The sequence below is a fragment of the Leiobunum rupestre genome, chromosome 5 (assembly GCF_980474605.1).
Source record: "Leiobunum rupestre chromosome 5, qqLeiRupe1.1.hap1, whole genome shotgun sequence".
NCBI lineage: Eukaryota > Metazoa > Arthropoda > Arachnida > Opiliones > Sclerosomatidae > Leiobunum > Leiobunum rupestre.
In genome coordinates, this window is record NC_143388.1 from 15,571,778 (window position 1) to 15,588,304 (window position 16,527).

The window sequence follows — 16,527 nt, forward strand, 5'->3', positions numbered from 1 at the left end:
CGATAACGATTTAAACCCAATAAAACTAACCAAGTGACTCTCCTCTTTGCAGAGCCTATTTACTCGGACACATGGCCAGATTAAGGAAAAATGAAACTGGAAATCTAGGATTTTTCGGCAAGATCCTTCTGGCGAAAATTATAAGGCAAGTCGTTAATTGGAAATTTTTGAAAACAAAATACTCATCATCCGTTTATTTAAAACAGAATTATTCCAATTATGTTAACTGTGATAGCGATGGGTATTATGTTCCCCTTAACAACTAGCGGGCCATTCTGGAGGGAAATAGCTCTACCATACGAACAAAAGTGCACCGAAAAATGGTGGACTAACATTCTCTTCATTAACAACTTCTTGGTTGATCCAAATACTAGGGTAAACGCGATACCTAAAATTATTTCTTATTAACAAAGGTGATAAAACACTAAAAACGAGGCGTTATAATTTCAGTGCCTGTACAACTCGTGGTTTATTAGCTGCGAATTGCAACTCTTCATAATTGGACTTTTGTTCATCGCGACTTTGAAGTAAGAGAAGCCAAATTACTATATTCGAAAGATACCAAATGTTTTGCGTAATTTCAGTTACGTGAGGCGAAGATTTAGCCTGACAGTCGCGGCGTTCATCGTCTTCGCATCAATTATAACAACTGGAGTCATCACAGCCTATTTCAAATACCCGCCAATGCTCATCTTTTCCCAAGTCGACTTTGTGTTAGTTGAAAGATTTACGAATATGTTTTCGTGAAAAAATACTAAACTGATATGGTTGCTCTTTTCGTCATAAACAGGGAACGCGCGTTCTTCGAAAACTTAATTCAACAAAAGCCATTTTCTCATCTATCGACGTGGTTCATTGGTCTGTTAGCCGGTTATTACTTGACCAAACTAAAGAAAGTGCAAGTAAAATGCGTAAGTAAAGCAACTGCAACCAATTTGTAAACCATTTAAAGGGAAATAAACATTTAAAGTGAAGCCATTAGAGGTTCGATTTGAATGCTTTTGTTTATACTAGATGGCGCCAATTTAAACTTTTTGTCGAGAAGGGAATAAATATTTACTCATTTAAAATACACACAACACTATTTTAAACGACGCTTTATGTAAAAACTATAAACAAAAATTTCTACGTTGTTGGATATTTAAATTTCGATCTTTAATGGCGTTTCTCCCTTGTCAAAGGATATTTTCCTTGTCAAAGGATTTTCCCCCTTGTCAAAGGATTTTCCCCTTGTCAAAGGATTTTTTCCTTGTCAAAGGATTTTTTCCTTGTCAAAGGTTTTTCTCCATTGTCAAAGGATTTTCTCCCTTGTCAAAGGATTTTTTCCTGGTCAAAGGTTTTTCTTCATTGTCAAAGGATTTTCTCCCTTGTCAAAGGATTTTTTCCTGGTCAAAGGTTTTTCTCCATTGTCAAAGGATTTTCTCCCTTGTCAAAGGATTTTTTCCCTTGAAAAAGGATTTTCTCCCTTGTCAAAGGATTTTTTCCTTGTCAAAGGTTTTTCTCCATTGTCAAAGGATTTTCTCCCTTGTCAAAGGATTTTTTCCTGGTCAAAGGTTTTTCTCCATTGTCAAAGGATTTTCTCCCTTGTCAAAGGATTTTTTCCTGGTCAAAGGTTTTTCTCCATTGTCAAAGGATTTTCTCCCTTGTCAAAGGATTTTTTCCCTTGAAAAAGGATTTTCCCCTTGTCAAAGGATTTTTTCCTTGTCAAAGGTTTTTCTCCCTTGTCCAAATATTTCCCCCCTTGTCAAAGGATTTTCCCCCTTCTCAAAGGATTTTTTCCTGGTCAAAGGTTTTTCTCCCTTGTCAAAGGATTGTTTCCTGGTCAAAGGTTTTTCTCCATTGTCAAAGGATTTTCTCCCTTGTCAAAGGATTTTTTCCCTTGAAAAAGGATTTTCCCCTTGTCAAAGGATTTTTCCTTGTCAAAGGTTTTTCTCCCTTGTCCAAATATTTTCCCCCTTGTCAAAGGATTTTTTCCTTGTCAAAAGTTTTTCTCCATTGTCAAAGGATTTTCCCCCTTGTCCAAATATTTTCCCCCTTGTCAAAGGATTTTCCCCCTTGTCAAAGGATTTTCCCCCTTGTCAAAGGATTTTTTCCTTGTCAAAAGTTTTTCTCCATTGTCAAAGGATTTTCCCCCTTCTCAAAGGATTTTTTCCTGGTCAAAGGTTTTTCTCCATTGTCAAAGGATTTTCTCCCTTGTCAAAGGATTTTTTCCCTTGAAAAAGGATTTTCTCCCTTGTCAAAGGATTTTCTCCTTGTCAATGTGTATCGGTCTATAACGGGGTTGCTATTTCGCAGGTGTACTCTTGGATTGGCTGGTTGACTCTGATTTGTTGTACGAGTGCTCTCGTTTTCGGAATCTTCGAGTGGAACCGTCGAGAGGCGAATGACGTTACGTTGTCGACGTTGTATTCGTCGCTCTATCGACCCGCTTGGTCCATCTGCCTCGTCTGGCTCAGTTTCGTTTGCTCCAACGGAAATGCCAGTAAGTTTTCAAACTCGGGCAACCGTGACCACCACGCTATACGTAACAGAAAGGGACACGGATTTGATTCCGGTAAACGGGTTAAGCATCCTTTCTCTCAACAAGAAGAAATTGGTGTCGGGGAGTAGTCGGAACTGACAATTTTGCTCTTGAACGGGACTACGAGTGTTATACAATAAACTAGCAACATTTTAATTCGTCATTCGACTAGAATACCTTAATACCGCGGAGATTATGAGAGTTAAATTTTAAAACTTGAAATGAAACGGTGGAATTAACAGTAACCATTTATTTTGAGGAGTTTGTCAACTTAAAATAATATATTTAATCACACTAAATAAATAAACTCGGAAATATCTAATTTTCCACGTTTGTCAATTGCAGAGACCATCAACTCCATTTTGAGCTGGAGCGGATGGATTCCAATGAGCCGCATCTGTTACTTCTTTTACTTAATATTCCCGCTTAGCCAAGACATGGTATTCGCTCAAGGAAGAGAGCTAGTGCAAGTATCCTTATATTTGGCCGTAAGTTTATATTTAATCTCTTCACCATTCCAAGTAATTTCAAAATGTAAAAGATAATTTAACTCGTGACAATGATATCTTCGCTACAGCTCTTCCTATTCTCCGGAGTATTCGTACTAGGAGGTCTGACGTCACTGCTCTGTTCTTTGCTAATCCAACAACCCGTGCAAGCCCTCATTAAACTCTTGTCGTTCGAAAACGACAGCGTTTGCTTAGTGTCCAATAAACCGGATAGGACATTGCCTATGTACGACCGATCCATGTCAGTTACTAGCGAGGTTTCCCTGTATTCGCAGGACTCCGCAATTGAATTTCCTGGCCCCGGGGCCTGGCAAAAGAGAGATTCTCAGGTGCCGATCAGCTTAAATATGGCGTAGAACGGAACGATCTTTCTAAGTGCCAACCAAGAATGGAAAAAAAGGACACGGTGCAATATCATATTTATGTAAAGTAAACGTTGGTTTCCGCGCTGTTCTAAGCCCCTTTTTTTGTACTCGGTCGCTCTTAAAATTGTTAGTTCGGTTCTTGCCACTTCTTGGACTGATGATATGTAGAAAGGGGGGCTTAAATTGGTGTAAGCTAATTTTGGCCAATCCCAGAAAATTCGGTATAAATACGTCCTTATGTTATGAAAAACATGGTGAGTGCCATAAACGATGCATGCAAGAGCTTAAAACGGGTGTTTGAACCTTGCGCACCTATTGAAACCTTAAAACGACTTGTGTTTTGCAAAACCATCCCCACTACATACGTCCTTGGAAATATGATTTTTTAGCGTTAAACTGTCTACGGACGATAGAAATTCTATAAGCATAGACAGTCTATCGCGAGAATTTCGAGGTTGCTATTTCGTTCACTTTCCGCGGATAAAAGCTATCTATAAAGACGCATTATGTCAATGTAATACTGTATTATTACTCATAGTCATGTATACCACAATGTTAAAAATGGATCCAAACAAGTATTACCATATTCGTCTCAGGGATTGCTACGATTATTTAAACTGCTCCGTAAATAGTCTGAAGTTGACACTAGTAATATTTCTTTATCAGTTTCGAGAATGTTATATGAGAGACTCAACAAAGCCTATTTTCGATTTTAGAGTTTTAGATAATTTGATGAAATGGTACAAAATTTTTGAATCTTATTTCTACGCAACCATTAATTCCTATAGCACTGCTCAAAAGTGCAATGCTCTTCATTATACGTAGATGCTCATGATCATATTAGAGAAAATAGAGCGGACTTCTCTCGTTTTGATCACAGGACTAGTAATTAATAGGTTTAGGTGCTGATTTTACAACGGATAATTTATTTAATAGATCAATTAAAATTGTCATTGAATATAAGCACAAACTAAATTGATCGTGGAATAAAAATTTATATTAGTAATTAAATAATCAAGTTGAAATATTTGGCTTTCTAGTATATTGGAAATAGTTAATTTGCTATAGAATCATTTGCAGTATATTAGTATCTTTTCTGATGTAGGCAAAAGTTAAATATAGCTATTTTCTGTTATTTATTATACTGACCAGATTTTATGTTTGATAAAATTACTAAAGTTTAATGTATTTAATCTAAAATTTTTACACAATTGTCATTTCAAAATATGTTATAAAATATTTCAGAACAGTTTACCAAAATTCGGGCAAAAATGTTAATATTTTAAGTATCAATCTGCCCAAAATTGAATTAAACCTTTGTAATGAAAAAAATATTTTTTTTCACCTGGACGCTAGTTTAAAAGTACTATGCAGTCACAAACCCAAATTTCTACTGTTCAAAAATGAAATTATTATTATTATATTTTAATAATTCCTCCATATTTTTTTTCTTCCAAGACTACGCATTGTCAAGCTAATAATGTTTTGTTATTGTTTTCCAATAAATAAATAAATGAAGTTTGATTGTTTCTATAAAATAAAATGAATACAAATAATAACATATAATATGTTGCTCTTACATAACAAGACACAGCTTTATTTGTATATTTTTCAGACGTGAAATTTGCACGCGCACTATAAAAAACTATATTCCTCGCGTCTTTAGCGCTTGCTAGTAGATTTGTAACTTACTGTGGCACAAGAGTTACATTTAAGCAAGAAAGGCACGTTAATTTATGAAAAGAACTATAATCGGGATTCAGTGGCGTAGCCAGAAATTCGTCAAGGGGGGGTCGAAGTATGTGAATGTTAAGAGGGGGGTCAAGAAGGGGTGGAAATTTAGTACAGTCAAAGGTAGACCCAAGGGGGGGTTTGGACATGGAAACCCCCCCCTTGTCTACGCCACCGACGGGTTTATTCTTTTAAACCAACAGAACGAGTAAAGGGAGCAATGCGTAACTAAGGTCTCGATTTGGGGGCCCTTCAGATAATAAGCACCATTTAGCCTGAATCTTTGGGGCCCCTTCTTATCATAAGGACCATTTAACCCGGAATATTAAGGGCACTTCTTATCATATGGTCCATTTACCCCAGAATCTTTAGGGCCCTTCTTAGCATATGGTCCATTAACCCCGGAATCTTTGGGGCCCTTCTTATCATATGGTTCATTTGCCCCGGAATCTTTGGGGCCCTTCTTAACATATAGTCCATTTAACCCGGAATCTTTGGGGCCCTTCTTAACATATAGTCCATTTCCCCCGGAATCTTTGGGGCCCTTCTTATCATATGGTCCATTTGCCCCGGAATCTTTGGGGCCCTTCTTATCATATGGTCCATTTAACCCGGAATCTTTAGGGCACTTCTTATCATATGGTCCATTTAACCCGGAATCTTTGGGGCCCTTCTTAACATATAGTCCATTTCCCCCGGGATCTTTGGGGCCATTCTTATCATATGGTCCATTTCCCCCGGAATCTTTGGGGCCCTTCTTATCAAATGGTCCATTAACCCCGGAATCTTTGGGGCCCTTCTTATCATATGGTTCATTTGCCCCGGAATCTTTGGGGCCCTTCTCAACATATAGACCATTTAACCCGGGATCTTTGGGGCCCTTCTTATCATTTGGTCCATTTCCCCCGGGATCTTTGGGGCCCTTCTTATCATATGGTCCATTTCCCCCGGAATTGTTGGGGCCCTTTTTATCATATGGTCCATTTCCCCCGGGATCTTTGGGGCCATTCTTATCATATGGTCCATTTCCCCCGGAATCTTTGGGGCCCTTCTTATCATATGGTCCATTTAACCCGGAATCTTTACGGCACTTCTTAGAATATGGTCCATTTATCCCGGAATCTCTGGGGGTCCCTTATTTTTCGAGGGTCCATTAACGCCACCGGCCTTGCGTTATTAACACCATGGAAGAGTAGGTTCCCCCACCCCTGACCCAGTATGGAAATTGGTACACTCAACTACTTGCAAGTCAAATATCAAGTTGAAGTTAATAACCTTTATCGAAGGAGTTTAGCCTCAAGTCCTAGCGGTGCAAAAGAGATTTTAAGCAATACCGAACGCGCCGAGAAAATCATATCAAATATTAGTTTTAGGGCATGGGCATTTGGGGTACTTGTGCTTTAAATCATTCCTAAAGAAGCCCTACAGGCAGTGGCGTAGCGTGGGCCATTGTCGCCCGGGGCGGAATCATATTTCCAAGGAGGATAGGAAGAGAGGTGAAGTAGAAGGGATGAACGCGCCAAAATCATCCTCGTAAAAAGGGGCAATTTTGCCGCCCTCCTAATGGTGGCGCCCGGGGCGTTCCGCCCCTCCGCCCCCCTCGCTACGCCACTGCCTAGAGGGTCCACAAAAGACTTTAGTTGTAAACGTTAGAGGGGAGATTATATCGTCTTACTATAAAAACAGTGTACGTGTTGTAGATTTCAGAACCAAAAATAAACTTTTAATTAATGTTACTGTTAGTGGTACCTCAATTAAGGTAAATGCCTAAAAGGGTCACCAAATTGCTCTGTGTTCAAAATGGCTTTGAATACGAAAGGTAGCTCACTCATATTAGACTTAATAAGCATTTATTAGTGCTAAAATTAGATACGTTTTAAGGTTTGCAGTATATATACTGCCTGTTACTGGTATAAGAAAATAGAGAGGTTAAGCAAAATGTTCTAGAAGTTTGAACAACAACGTCGGGAGTACCTCAACTTTCGACCAGTTAGGCCTAAGGTGGTGGGTATTAGCCTAGCTGATTATTATTATTATGCATGTTAAACATCCCATGTATAACAAATTATGCATCCCAAGTATAACAAATTATGCATTCCAAGTATAACAAATTATGCATCCCAAGTATAACAAATTATGCATTCCAAGTATAACAAATTATGCATCCTAAACATCACAAGTATAACAAATTATGCACCCTAAACATCCCAAGTTTAACACATTATGCATCATAAACATTCCAAGAACAAATCGTTATACGTAGTAAACATACCAAGTATAAAACATCTCAATTATAAACATTATGCATCTTAAACACCTCAATTATAATACATTATGCATCTTAAACATCTCAATTATAATACATTATGCATCTTAAACATCTCAATTATAATACATTATACATCTTAAACATATCAATTATAAAACATTGTGCACACACCATGTATCTTAAACATCTCAATATAGCACACGTCTTAAGCATTTCAACAAGGTATAAATATCAATCAATAAAAATTTCCCGAATAGCCGTCGGGTATGAAATATTAGTAGTGTCAAGTTTTAATATTTCACGATCAAATAAGGAACGCCTTCGGATGGCGAAAGAGCAACCCAAGGGTGTATTACCGAAAAAATCATGTCCACTTAAAAATTGTTAGTTCGTCGATTAATGAAGCCCGCCCACGTGTTAAATCAATGTTACGAATTTCAGAAAACCACCTTTGTTTAATATATTTAACCTTAGCGTGGTCTAACTGTGTCGTAGGCCTAGTTTCGGAATTACGGGATTTTCGTCAGAATCGACCATGACGTATGCCCCACACAGCTCTGACATAAGTCATTTAGCATACTTAACTACGTTTCTGAGATACTTACGGGAGCGATCCGAACCGGTGAAATATTTGCGAATCTCGTAACAAATTGTGTTTTCAATAAATGTGCTTACGCATTTAGGCTAAGTATCTTGATATTGTTAAAAATTACCGGTTTAGAAAATTGTCCAATTCTAATGATATAAAAATATTATGTCACGAAACTAAATGATTGCTTTTTAACTGCTTGCGGGAAAAGGTGTTCGACCTAGGCCGACAAAAAAATTGTCTTCGAAAAAGTAATTCTAATCGAATCATTTACTAACGCAATTTTTAAAATTAAGATATTCATAAGCAATTCATAATATTAAAATTGATATTAAACCAATACAATAGAAATTTTTAAATTCATATTAATGTTATTTATGAATTTATTATTTATTTTATATTTAAGGGGGAAGAATATAGTAAAAGACTCTTTTTCTTTCAAGCTGAACGTTTCTGTTTTAACAATTACATCATTGAATTATATTTTTCTTATTAGGCTGAACCTTCCTCTAGTGCTTAAAATAATTTTGATAATTCTAATATTAATAGTTAACGAGATATAAGGTCCTAACTAAAGGGTAGTTTGGGTGCTTTCCCAACTTGTGTAGCTCCGGGGGTCCGAATTAAAACGTAATAACTTAATTACTTTTAAATTTAAAATTGTCAAAATTATTTTAAGCACTAAACAAAAGGCTGTTCTACACTTAAATATTAATTTTATAAGTTACAATACCAAATTAAAAGAGTTCAGCTTGAAATAGCGCGAAAGTAGACAATGGCCACAGTAGTCTTCCCCCTTAAGATGAGTTCGATTTTGTAACCACATCTTCGTGTATATTTTGATAATTCGATGTATAAAATATTTCGAATATTTAAAAATAATCTCAGTAGTGTCCACATAAATCTACGTAGCCTTGTAAAAACATAGGATATAAAATTAAAAATTGCATACACAATAAATTATTTTTAAACGCAGAAAAAACGTATAAATTAAAGTCTAAACTCCAGTCACACGAAATATACCCGATAACCTCAATAAAGTGTCGGGAAATTCGAATTTTTATGCTAAATGTTATTTTTTACCGCGAAGATAATCCTCGGCTGCTTTTTGGAGGTTAAAGTTCTCATCCAGCAATTTCTTACCAATTACTTTGAACTTTCTGATTACTTTCAAAAAAACCATTTTGAGTCAGCCTTCTATTTCGACGAATTTACCTTCGAAGACCGACAAAATAAGAACGACCCGTCAAGTCTCAAATTCCCCCCTTTCGTATCAGACAACTCTCGCCGTTGCGACACTTAACCTCCGTTTTCTCTATTACACACGTCCTCAACCCTCACGCGGGATTATTGAGAACCATAAATTTCATTAGTAAAACGTTCCGTAGCCGGAGCAAACGATTTCCGAGCATACTCTGTCCCATTTAAATATACATTTTCTAAACGTTAAAACAGTGGCGCATAAAATAATTTTAACCGCATTTTAAGAAGACCATTTTCGATCGAGCGTGAAACGTTTGTTTCATATGGATGATAAGCTAAAAAGAGCTAACACGGTCATTTGATATTCGTCTTCGTGGTAGGACATTAAATAGCTTGAGGAAGTGATAACAGTCGGATTCGCGAAGATGAAGGTTCGCTTGGCTTTGCTGCTACTATGTCTCGTCCAACGGGGCGCCGTTCAATGTTCCAGCGTTATGCAACCGAAAGTGATCGCCACCGAAGATGACCCGCAGAAGGTGGTCGAGCAATGGTCGCGCATCGAGAAGGGGGTCAAAGGATTTCTTGAGTCGGCCATTGTCAAGATGACCCCCACCATGGTTCGAATTAGCTCGGAGTTGTCAGTCGATTGTAGTGACAGTATGCTTAGATTGATATTCGGAGTCAAGAATATGAAATTGTGGGCTTTTTCAAGTACGTAACATTCTAAACTAAATATTAAGAACTAAGAAATGTACTTTTAACTATAACCAATATTAGTATTTAAAAATACCATCGGGTTTTAGATAAAAGTAAAACAAGAAATGCAAATCTATCTAAGGCTCTTACACCATCTAGATTATACAAATGAGACTAGCAGTAAAAGGTATAAGTTAAATTGTCTGATAGAAATCCATATTTTTCCAGTTGTCATATTTTGAACACTTTTTAAATGTTTGAAACTAATAATATTCGCAGAATCGGAAGATGAAAAAATTTATTCTGTAAGAGTGGTTAGCACTTTCGCCTAGCTTGTGGCACTGGGTGAAAACTCGGAACAACTCCTTCCGCGTTGAATTTGTAAGACATCTCCTTACTGATTAACGGGGTTTTCTCCTGATCTCTTCGGTTTCCCCTTTCCATAAAAACTTGTTGAGGCTCACGGTGATAGTGAGTGTAGGGAGCTGTTGACTCGCGTCTAACCCGGCCACCTGATTTAAAGTCATTAAATAACGCTGGATGACTTGAGATATCATTCATCTGAACGGTACCCGCTAGAAGTTAATACTATTTGGATTGACATGCTAAAATATTTTTAAAAATATTATATTATTATTATAAATATTTATAGAGATGATAATTGCGCTAATCTCCGTTGAGGGTTAAATATTTCATAGCGGTACGTGACGCGACATAAGGTGGTTAAATTTGCCCTCGACCTGCTTAATTTTCCCCAAAGAGAATGAGTTACCAATTAAGTGGGTTAATCGGTTACTCTAGTTTTAAGAAAAATTACCTATCATCAACTTGTTGCCCACAGTTTTGAGTATCATTATTAAAAATTATAAATAATTTCTGGTTTTCTAATAACACTTTAGAGTAATACATCTATAAAAATAAAAGATAATGTATGTAAGGGGTTTGTTTGTTTGGATACTCTTTGTAAGTTCTTAAAATGTGGGTTTTGATTCCGTGGTGCCTTACGCCAGGTTATAATGAGGTATTGGGGTTCTACCTATCAAAGGCTGTCGCTATAATTCTGGCCGCAATTTTTTGGTTTTTTTTTACAATGCTTCTGCGCGGCTCTAGATTGTCTATTTTAGCGGTTGTAAGGTAATAGTTAGTGTACGGAGCTGTTGGCTAGCGTGGTATAAAGGGCTTTCCACCACCCTCCTACGCATTGCAACCAGACCTCCTGAAAAAATGGTTTTAAAAGTCGATATATGACTTAGGCCTAAGGTTGTGCCTTGAGTATTAGCCTACCTGATTATTTTATTATATTATAATTATATTATTATAACTAAGTCAAGTTTCATACTTTCTCTTGCAACGGCCAAGTTATAACTACTTTTTTTTGGAATCGCCTACGTTCTATTGTTTAATAATTTTTATTTACTTTTTGGTTGCTCATTATTAAAATATTTAAAGCTTAAGGGGGAAGAATACAGTAAAAGCCTCTTTTTCGTTCAAGCTGAACGTTTCTGTTTTAACAATTACATAATTGAATTATATTTTTCTTATTAGGCTGAACATTCCTCTAGTGCTTAAAATAATTTTGATAATTCTAATATTAATAGTTAACGAGATATAAGGTGCTAACTAAAGGGTAGTTTGGGCACTTGCCCAGCTTGTTTAGCTCCGGGGGTCCAAATTGAAACGTAGTAACTTAATTACTTTTAAATTTAAAATTGTCAAAAACATTTTAGGCACTAAACAAGAGGCTGTTCTACACTTAAATATTAATTTTATAAGTTACAATACCAAATTAAAAGTGTTCAGCTTGAAATAGCGCGAAAGTAGACCATGGCCACAGTAGTCTTCCCCCTTAAGCGTTTATAGCTATTTACTCCCACATGCAAGTTTTAACGCTAAAAATTATAATACAATATTTAAATTTCTTTCATATGTTACCGTTTCTTCCACACATTTCATTTTATTTGTACTGTTCAAAACCGAAATTAAAACGCATAGCTAGTTAATAATACAAAATGAAATAAAAAATATAATACCAAATACGAAATATAAAAATTGTATTGGCACAAAAATTCGGTGTAATTTCGAACCTCAGTCGCTAAAGAAGAAACTGTTCTTTTGATTTAATTTATCACGAACAAATAGGGAAATATCTCCATTGAAGGGAATATAACCTTCAGCGCCTCCTCATCAAACCACTATTCCTCGCCGGGTATGTGATGATCGGCCAATAATGGAATTTTTGGTGGATGATCGGACTACTTACTATAAGTTATATTCCATTTAATGGTGTTAACAATAAACGTTAAACCAAGTTGCAGCTCTATCATTACCATCTATATTGTGAAAATACCACTGTTATTAGAGATGGCCATGATTCCTAGAAAAACATGACTTTACTGGAGAGCGTAGTGCCATCTATTTATGGCAAAGGAAGCTAAGATACAAAGAGAGCCTTTGTAGAGTATTATAGTTAGACCACTTATATTATATTTAATAGCAATCAGCTAATACCCAAGGCACCTTAGGACTAAGTCATCAATCGACTTTTAAAGCCACGAATTCAGGTGGCTGGGTTATAATGCGTAGTAGAGTGGAGGTTAGCCTTTCATGCCACGTGAGCCAACCCTACACTAACTACTACCGTTAACCTAAATTATATATAGCATGTAAAAATATTGTTTATAATTGCTGTAATTTATGTTATTGACCAACCAACGAGCCAATCAACGCGAGGGGTACCTATAAGTACCGCCTTTTTTATTTCGACGCTAGCGACATCTGTTGAAAAAAAGGTTACTTCACGTCGAGCCACCACTTGCTTAAATTATATAATAGTTACTTTATTTATTATTTTACATTAACATAATATAAAAGTTTCTAATTTTATACTGCATTACAGCGACTACACGTTTCGTATTGGTAAATTAATTTAATTGTACCTCAATAATAAGAAGTGTTGAAGTGGGCGTGTTTACCGGGCCGTTTTAAGGCATGTGCCAAGTGTGCCATAGCACAGGGGCCCCGAGGTTAGGGACCCCCGTCTTCGAAATAAATGTTATTTTTTCCATTGAATACAGTAATTCTATTGGTAATTTATTTTAATAACTACATTGGCTTTAATAGAGCCAATAAGTAAGGTCTGAATTTTCTTAGGGGCCATAAATTCTACTTGGCACAGGGCCCCCAATAGTGTTTATCTGGCCCTGCGTGTTAACATTGTTTTTACGTCGGAAACTAATTGAAAACATTCCAATATAAACGCGTGGTTCCTCGGGCGGTAGAAACTGTTTCGAAGTGACCTACATGTTTTTCAGGGCTTTCACTTTCAAGACAGCTAGTTTTCGATTTCAAACGTCGGGTCATTTAAATTGTTGTCTTATGTTTTCTTTAATTATAGCAATTCGAGTAAGTCTCAATGATGATAAAATTTCGAAGGGTAGATTAGCATATCGTTAAATATTGTCCCATATTCAAATTAGCCTTAAACAGCAAAAATCTCATTCAATTGACCGAAATAAAATTAAACAATTGTTACGACAAAGAAATGGCGGAGTTTATTTTAATGTAAACAGTAAACATAGGAGAGCTTAAATAATAGGAATTACAATTAAAGTCATTTAGTAGAGCAGCGTCATTTCGTTCCAAATTATTAGGAATAATTTGACGAATAATTACAGCAAGTGTCGGCTCGACGTGAAGTAGCTCTTTTTTCAACAGATGTCGCTAGTGTCGAAATCAAAACAAGATGTTTACGCTACATTTTGACCCAAAAGGCGGGACATAAAAGTAGCCCTCACCTTAGGGTTGCCGCGGGAGAACCGACTAAGTGGAACCGAAACCGAGCCGAAAAATAGTAGGAACCGAACCGAAACAAAAATTGGGGGGAAAACTGTAAAGCTGTTTTCGCTTATTTCCACATATTTGTAAATAACATAGAATAAAAACCAATAGTTTGGACAAAACGAAATTAAGTGATTTCTAAATACAACGGTTTTTCCTTCCAATTGAGACAATAGACATAATAGTCCTTGTCACTTGTCATTGTTGTCAGTGGTTTATTTATTCTTTTTCGCGGCTTTTTCAAAAGTAATAGTATTCGAAAAGTATTTGGTTCTTTCGGGCAGGTTCGGTTCTACATGGAACCGGAACCGAACCGCGAATTTTGGCTCGGTTCTTCCGGTTCTAAACAGCAATCCTACCTCTCGTTGATTGGCTCTCGTTTGTAAACGTGACGATAACTTAAATTAAAGTGATTTTGTACAATATATTTTAATGGGATAGATACTTTAGGTGAAAGTACACTAAGTAGAATATAAGATGTCTAATTATAATACTCTAAAATGGTACTCTGACGACTTTATCGTTTCGCTATTTTGAATCTTAGCTTCCTTTGCCATTAATAGATGGCACCACGATATCCAGTAAAGTCGTTTGTTCGAAGAATCGGATAGATTCATTTCCATCTCAAATAACAATGGCTTTATCATAATACAGGTGGCAATGATAGAGCCGATTGTTGCTTTAAATAAAAAAGTTGATAAGATTTCCAACAGAAAGTCTAAAACAAGGGCTGAGCTTTGGCCAATCAGATTCAAGCAGTGAAATTCAAACTGTTCAGTTTGAATTATTGCTATGGAACTTTTTAAAGGATAACACCAATGTATGAAGACTTTGGGTCCAAATCCTGTGACTCCTCCGCTTTCGTTCTTCGTGATAGTAGATTCTGGCATTTTGCCGTTATAATTTTTGTAGACTCGCGCTGGACCCTAGCGAAACTCATACGATCGTACGCCGGGGAAAAAATTGAAATCCAATAAAATCCACGGCAATAAAATCCAAAATATAAAAATCCATTTAGAAAAATCCGTTAGGATAAATCTATTTAGAAAAATTCATTTAGCAAAATCCATTTAGCAAAATCCATTTAGCAAAATCCATTTAGCAAAATCCATTTAGAAAAATCCATTTAGAAAAATCCATTTAGAAAAATCCATTTAGAAAAATCCATTTAGAAAAATCCATTTAGGAAAATCCATTTAGTAAAATCCATTTAGAAAAATCCATTTAGAAAAAACCATTTAGAAAAATCCATTTAGAAAAATCAATTTAGAAAAATCAATTTAGAAAAATCCATTTAGAAAAATCCATTTAGAAAAATCAATTTAGAAAAATCCATTTAGAAAAATCCATTTAGTAAAATCCATTTAGAAAAATCCAGAGGTAAATAAATTCACGGTAGAAACTTTAATATCGAAGGTAATCGGTGCACAACTGTATAACCATTGAAGTACGAAAGATTATTATTTTTAAACCAAATAATTATCTTTGCTACTGATGATGGTTTAAGCAATCTTAAAATGGCTTCCGGATAGTTTATGGATGGAAATTTTAATTAGCTCCGAACTACAGGAGCGTCTTAAATTATTACGTGAAGAATACCACGACAAAACCAGAGACATTCCCAATCTTGTAAAGGCGATATCTCACAATATTAGATTTAGATAATTTTAATTTTTTTTTATACATCATTTTAATTTTAAAATTGTAATAAATTTTAATTCTTGGATTTTTCTATCTTGGATTTCTTTACTTCAAGGTTTTTTTTCGTGGATTTTTTTCATAGACGTATTTTTAACATAGAATCATGCATCACACCTGGCACAAAAATAGTTGATAATTTACATATGAACAAAATAATTTAATGGAAAAATGATTGGACATTTTTAAATAAAATTGATGATCTTTTGTAGACTATCAAGCTTTGGCTTTAGTGTGTTATTACGATTTTGTTCATATATACCCCTACAGTGAATAAAATGTTATCACCCCCACAGGTATAACACGGCCAACTTTGATCACGCGCTGTTCGCGCTACAGCGGCCAACACATTCGTCGAAATTCCGCAAGCAAGGATTTTCCCCCTATAAACTGTACTATAACGTGTAGGAGTTCAGCGCCACGCTCGGTTGTTATATTGACTTCAATGTAAAAACTATACTAAAAATTATAATCCGCTAGGGGCGCTGACGTCATACACATCTTTTGCTCATAGGTTAACACAGAAACGTCCACGAATGAGATGGCCGATGTAGCGCGAGAGATCGAAGTTGGCCGTGGGTATAATATCCACTCATGGACTGATTAGTCCATGATCCACTGAAAGCCAGTTTAATAGGCCGATAAAAGTATTTCGCCTAAGTTGTTCTCTTTCCCTCACTACTAGACGATTTCTGAAAGGGGGTAGGAAGGGGAAGTAAGTCTGTGACGTATGTTCAACAGTAGCGCCATCTATGTACAGATATCAAAACTATAAAAAACGTTAAAAACAAATTTCGTCTGCTGCAGTATTTTTGTGGGAAACATAAGCCTTAGCAAGAATCGTGGCCTTACGCGAACGTTTCTTATGATTAACACGTCAATTATAAGTTAAAAATATAAAATGAATCGTCTAATTGGAATTGGAGAATCTGTTTGCTATTTATTTAAATGTTATTTAATTTACATTTATCAAAAACATTAACAAACCTTTTCTTTGGAGAATCCATCGCTTGAAACTTGCCGATTCGCGGATGGTGAATTCGTTAGACTGCAAAAAAAATTGTCGAAGTTGGCAGTAAATTCCGACCAATCAGAGAAATCCTCTTTTT

At 36.0% G+C, this 16,527-nt stretch overlaps 1 protein-coding gene across 1 annotated transcript in view; it reads left to right on the plus strand.

The window, feature by feature from the left end:
• The window catches only part of LOC149943630 (nose resistant to fluoxetine protein 6-like), a 40,382-nt gene extending 35,867 nt beyond the window's left edge, over positions 1 to 4,515 (plus strand). Inside the window, exons 9-16 of the mRNA XM_090176129.1 lie at positions 53 to 145; positions 207 to 375; positions 451 to 527; positions 585 to 713; positions 791 to 911; positions 2,296 to 2,482; positions 2,867 to 3,009; positions 3,099 to 4,515. Of these exons, the coding sequence (XP_090032255.1) occupies positions 53 to 145; positions 207 to 375; positions 451 to 527; positions 585 to 713; positions 791 to 911; positions 2,296 to 2,482; positions 2,867 to 3,009; positions 3,099 to 3,386 (1,207 nt within the window). The 3' untranslated portion in view covers positions 3,387 to 4,515. The remainder of the gene's footprint in view (positions 1 to 52; positions 146 to 206; positions 376 to 450; positions 528 to 584; positions 714 to 790; positions 912 to 2,295; positions 2,483 to 2,866; positions 3,010 to 3,098) is intronic.
• The last annotated feature ends 12,012 nt before the right edge of the window (positions 4,516 to 16,527 follow it).